The following is a 6,049-nucleotide window of genomic DNA, read 5'->3' as shown; positions in this document are numbered from 1 at the left end:
CGTGCGTGTTTCAATTGTTTAAAAATTGGTCACGATAGGAGATTTTGTCGGGTGTATCTCAAATGCACGAAGTGCGCGCGTCGCTACGTTGACATTATGTGCAGAGAAGAAAGTCGGAGTGATACGCAAAGTGAGAAACCGCAAAATTCTTTGAGTGCCGTTAATATACAGAAAGAATGTAGTTTAGCTATATTGTGTAATGTGCCGAGTACTTTTATGCAAACACTAAAAGTTAAATTACGCAATAACTCAAGTGAGGTGATTGTGCGCGCAGTCACTCAACAGCTGCCTGGAAAAGGGTCCTAACTTGATCGAATTAGTTACCGTCATACTATTACGCTTTAGGGAAGGATGTCTGGGTGTAATTGCAGATATAAGAAGACCTTTTTTATAGATAAGTATACATCCAGCGGAGCGTGATTTTCTCAGATTTTTTTGGTATGACGACGAAGGAAAAGTTATAGTTTATAGACATTGTAGAGTGGTATTTGGTGTTTGTAGTAGTCCGTTTATTCTAGGAGCAATAATCAATTTGCATTTATCGAGCGTATTGAATTCGTTTAGCGGGAACTCGATTACGGAGATAGTTTATAATAATACGAAAAAACTTAAAAGAAGTTTTTATGTTGATAATTGCGTGACGAGTGTGAATAGTGTGGATGAATTGAATGTTTTCATGAACAATGCAAAAACCGTGATGGAGTCAGGCAAATTTGATTTACGCGGATGGGAATATACGAAGGACGGCGTTGCCAAGGGCTTTAGCAATGTGCTCGGATTGTTGTGGGACAAGGAGCTTGACACTTTATCTCTAAACATTGCTAATCTAGAGAAATTAGTTTTTGAGAAGTTGACAAAAAGAAATATTCTATCGGTAGCCCACCGTATTTTCGATCCCCTCGGTTTTGTTTGTCCAATAGCACTCGGACCTAAGATTTTATTGCAGGAAGCTTGGGCGGCCAAGTTATCTTGGGACGAGGAACTAAGTGACGATATAGAGAAACGTTTTATGCAATGGATTAACGAACTGAGGAATATAAACCAAATTAAGATCCCTAGATGCATGATCGGAATGGTAGACGAGACAGATGAGATCAGCTTGCACATTTTTGTTGACGCGAGTGAATTAGCTTATGCTACGGTCATTTTTATTAGAATCCAGCAAGAACATGACGTACAAGTATATTTCGTTCAAGCAAAAACACGAGTCGCTCCTGCAGTCAAAAGTAAGACGAATGCACGCACCAGTATACCGCGACTGGAATTATTAGCTGCAACGATTGGGGCAAGATTAGCAGCGCAAGTCATAGAGTCATTAGATGTGAAAAATGTAAAACTTTATTATTGGACAGATTCGTCAGCGGTAGTTACATGGATTCAGCGGGAGAATAATTGGAGTGTTTTTGTCTCAAATAGAGTCAAAGAAATTAGGCAATTGACCGATTACAGGCAGTGGAGGCATATACCTGGCCATCGGAACCCTGCTGATTTACCGTCAAGAGGCTGTACGGTTCATCAGTTATTAACTTCGAAGTAGTGGGAAGGTCCAGATTGGCTTAAGGAAAGTAAAGAAAAGTGGCCTGCTGCACACATTTTAAGTATTGACGAAAAAGAGGTCAATTCAGAGTTAAAGAAGTCGATTCTAGTACAGAACACCACATTGTTAAGCGTTAAAAGTAAAGATATTACAGTTGAGGAAGATAGTTTATTTTATAAGTTTTCCAGTTATTCTCAAATAGTTTGTGTCATGGGGTGGATTATGAGATTTATTTTTAATTGTAAAAGTACGACAATGAAGAGAAAAGAAAATTTTTTGACATCAGGTGAGTATTGCAATGCAAATATAAAGTTAATGAAGATGATACAAGGCAAACATTTTTATACTTTAGATGATGAACGCATTAATGCTTGTGCACCTTTCATGGATGATCAAGGACTTATCAGAACAAAATCCAAGCTTTTGTATAGAGAAGACAATTTCAATTTTAGGTGTCCTATTATTTTGCCAAACAATGACTATTTGGTGCATTTATTAATTAGAGAAAAACATATAGAGCTTAATCATGCCGGAGAAGTAATAACGATGAACGCACTAAGAGAAAAGTATTGGATTTTAGGAGGGCGAAAACTCGTTAGGAAAGTAATAAAAAATTGCGTGAATTGTTGCAGACATCAAGCTAAACAAGTTAGTGCACATACCGCGCCGTTACCGCTCGATAGAGTAAGGGATGCGTTGATATTTGAGGTAATAGGAGTAGATTTTGCGGGGCCGATTTATTTGAAGGGCGGACAAAAGGCGTGGATATGTCTTTTTACTTGCGCTGTTTATACGGCAGTTCATTTAGAATTGGTTAGTTCTTTGAATGTCGCCACATTTTTAATGGCTTTGCAAAGGCATATATCTAGACGAGGTAGACCGAGCGTCATTTACAGCGATAATGGTACCAATTTTGTTGGTTTAAATAATCAATTAAGAGCATTAGATTATGAGAAGATCGCAAAGACAGTCGCAATACAACAGATAGAGTGGAAATTTAATCCACCATCAGCTCCTTGGTGGGGAGGATTTTGGGAACGTCTCATTAGTGTGCTTAAAAGATTGTTGAGGCGCACACTTAAGAAAACGTACCTTCGTTTCGAGGAAATGATGACGACGTTAACAGATTGCGAGGCTGTCATAAACTCGCGACCGATAACTTTCCTGTCAGATAGTCAGGAAGATATAATGCCTTTGACTCCGTCAATGTTTTTACATGAAGTGAGAGAGATTGGTGTATGTAAGATTAAACGGAAATCTAACTATAAAATGAAGAGGGTGGCGAACGGTTTAAATAAAAACTCGTGGGCGTAACAAAAATACTTGGTAATCGTCAAATATCGCATTTATTCACAACGTCTCAATACTAGGACGGCTGTACCAAGAGTTCCTCTTTGGCCAGACCTTTCGGTTGTCCTAGGACCTCCCCCATCGCCAGTATGTCCTTCGTTCGTTTTATGGGTCTTTGTCAAGTTGCGTACCCTTAAAAGGCTTGCGTCGTTGGACGCAGTCACCCCCACTCTGCTATGCGTTTTCGAATTCTCTTACATGTATTAGATTTAGAAAAAATAGAAAAAGTTAAGTTAAATAAGCGTTTTTCATATAGACAAAAGATAAAGCATGATTTACGACAAAGATTTCGAAATGAATACCTAGGCGCGCTGAAACATCAGAAATGTAAGGGCGAAAATTTCAAGAATTTAAAAGTTGGTGATATAGTGCTAATAGGCAACGACAATGCAAAACGTTTAGATTGGCCTTTAGCTAAGATCAAGCAATTATTCATCGGAAAAGATGGCCATGTACGCGTAGCGCGACTAATTACAGCGACAGGTGAAATTACACGACCAGTTCAACGCCTTTATCCACTAGAATTGAGTGCTGATTGTAATAGTGAGAACGAAGTACGAATGGTATGCGAAAAAGGAAGAGTACCCACCAGTGAAAACAATGTATCTTTGGTGAATGAGGAACTGCAAGAAATTAAAACCAGAAGTGGACGAATTTCAAAGAAACCGGAACGTTTAACTTATAGTCAGTTTTCCACTCTGGAATATTTAAGTAATGGATAGATGTTACTCGTAAGACAAGACGTGTTGTGATTATGCATTTTCTTTTTCCGGCTGGGGAGAATGTCAAGTTAATATTTAAGCTACAGGATGTAAGTTTCAAATAGATGATAAAGAGGCGATCGCTGCACTGTTTAGATTAGGGGCCATGTGCGACGCGCACACTTGAGGAGCTGCGACGCTGTTTTAAGAGTCTTTTGTGAACGGTGATTTTTGGAGGCAGTCGTCCACGAGCATCGAAGTAAAAAGCAGTGCTCCACATATTGTACGCATTTCATGTTCGAAATAAATATTGTGTTTGTTTAAACCACGTTCTTGATTAATAATTCAAGTTAACCCAGAAATACTGCCCAGGTTAGTTGGACATTTAAAAATTGTCATGTCACAGACCGCTTTGCGCGAACAACTACATTGCATAATTTTCTTATTTATCGATACGTCACCATTAATTTCGGAAGGATTTTCTTTTAGGTTTTAGGTTTTAGGTTTTAGGTTTGCAAGCAAACAGCCTTGAAGGAGACAGTATCGCTTTTTTCCGAAGAATTTTTCCCACATTTAATAATGTGGCCTACCTGCTACACTCTTTCACCTTCTATGAACTTTCGTTGGGAAGGATTACTCCCATCCCATTCGCAAATACTGCGGAAAGAAATCATTTTGTTCTAAAAGAAATATATTCGCTCTATAATTCTGTGTTAATTCCTGGCCTCGCGTCCCCATGATGGTTAGTTATATTTATTGTTCCCGTCCCCGTGTCAATTCCCAACATGATTCACAATCAGTTCTTAAGAATGTCTTGTGCCCGTGTGTGTTCACAGTCAAGTACATACTTAAGTCTATCGTAGTATGAGCTACAAGCGTTTTAATGTTTATTCGAAGAAACATCGATTTCGAGCATAACGAAATAGACGGTATTGAAAAGCCCGTTCCGTGCGAAGGAGCAATTGTTTAAAAAGTGGAGACTTCATTGGTATAGTTTATGACAAGTACGTGCAGGAAGGTTATTTTTGAGAATTTAAACTAACATTTTGAGCATCGTCATTTCATTCACAGCAAGTTGTATATTTCGTCCATTTCACCTTTTTTACTTCATATCTCAATAACCTTTGCCATAAACTAAAAAGAAGCAATCATTCGGCTTAACAGTCCATCATAGGCGACCACCTGGAGGAGTTTTCCGCGCTCGTCCGTTCCTATTGAAGGCCAATGTGTTTGTGGAAACTAATTCCCACCTCAATTCCTTGTAAGAGGAATTTAAAAAACTCCGAAACGCCATAAGTAAAAAGAGGGACCAATTAGCAGGCGAATTATCCCCAAAAATCGTTTTCAGGCCAACGAAGGACAACCTAGGTTTGGACAAAGACATAACTAACTGAGGACAACCATTCGTGTCCCAAGCGACGACAACCATCCACGTCGAGAGTTCGCGTCGAGATCATTCGCATCGCGAGTTTTCATTCGCGAAGATAGCTGAGACTAGCAGTCGTGTCTATAGCAGGGTCAATTCGTTCGTGTTGTTATTGTTGGATTTGTCCGTCTACGTAATTTGACATATAGTATTAGTGTTTCTTTACATTGGCAAGTTCGCTTTCAAGACGCAGTATTTCTTAGAAATATTTACATTAGGGACGCACACTGAGACAAAAGAATAACACCAGGTGTGCTGTGTGAAGTAAACGGGTAGTACAGTTTCGTTGCGACAAAGAAAGCGGACGGTTAATCGGTCCATTTTGCGTAGTAGAAAGCAAACCGTTGCGAATTTAAAGCAATTTATATGTGCGTTATATACATCTATGTCTTTTTCAGTAAATTCATTCATGGTTTAATTCAAACTCTGCAGATTATTTATCAATCTGATCTGATTAAGCTGTCTCATCCCTAATCTAATCAATAGCCAGTCACCAAAATCACCATTACTCAGTCCGGACTTGTCATCCTCCACACTTTTCCTACTTTGCCTCGATATTCACAGTTCATTTTCCTGAAACCTCTATATAGCCCTATCCTCTCATCCCTAGACAGTCGTAATCTCCATTCAATTACATTCACTTAGCTTGTGTAAATTTCTAATAAAGTTCTATTTTCCACAAAACGTCGATCTTTAATTGCAAAACTTGAGTGATTCCCCAAGTCCTGCATTCAATGTCGAGGGGTTGAATCAACAGGGCATCACAGTCTCATTAGCTGACAATCATTCGTGTCGAAAGCTAATTGAATTAATTGCCCAAAATTAATTTGGCGTGCAATCTGTTGAATGATCCAACAAAGCAAATTGAAGAGGTTGAAGACACTGACGAAGATATTGATATTAATATTAACGAAATTGAAGATATTGTTTATTTAACTAATTATTTAACGTAGTAGAAGGGCTTAGTATCTCAATAAACAACTGTGGGATTTTATTTGGGAACCGGTATATAATTGAAATAGATATTAACCGCAG

At 38.6% G+C, this 6,049-nt stretch overlaps 2 protein-coding genes across 2 annotated transcripts; both read left to right on the top strand.

The window, feature by feature from the left end:
• Positions 1-697: 697 nt before the first annotated feature.
• LOC108630396 (uncharacterized) lies at positions 698-1,537 on the top strand. The gene has a single exon (XM_018033700.1). The coding sequence runs from the start codon at positions 698-700 to the stop codon at positions 1,535-1,537; it is 840 nt and encodes a 279-aa protein (XP_017889189.1).
• A 255-nt stretch (positions 1,538-1,792) lies between these two features.
• LOC108630395 (uncharacterized) lies at positions 1,793-2,758 on the top strand (the record flags this gene model as incomplete). Its single annotated transcript, XM_018033699.1, has 3 exons — positions 1,793-1,823; positions 1,890-2,103; positions 2,170-2,758. Coding segments are annotated over exons 1-3 (834 nt in total), but the record flags the coding sequence as incomplete, so codon positions are not given.
• Positions 2,759-6,049: the final 3,291 nt, after the last annotated feature.

Source organism: Ceratina calcarata, unplaced genomic scaffold (assembly GCF_001652005.2).
Source record: "Ceratina calcarata isolate Rehan_Ccalc_2016 unplaced genomic scaffold, ASM165200v1 scaffold722, whole genome shotgun sequence".
NCBI lineage: Eukaryota > Metazoa > Arthropoda > Insecta > Hymenoptera > Apidae > Ceratina > Ceratina calcarata.
The sequence above is the reverse complement of the archived record's forward strand: the minus strand, read 5'-3'. Positions and strand labels throughout refer to the sequence as shown.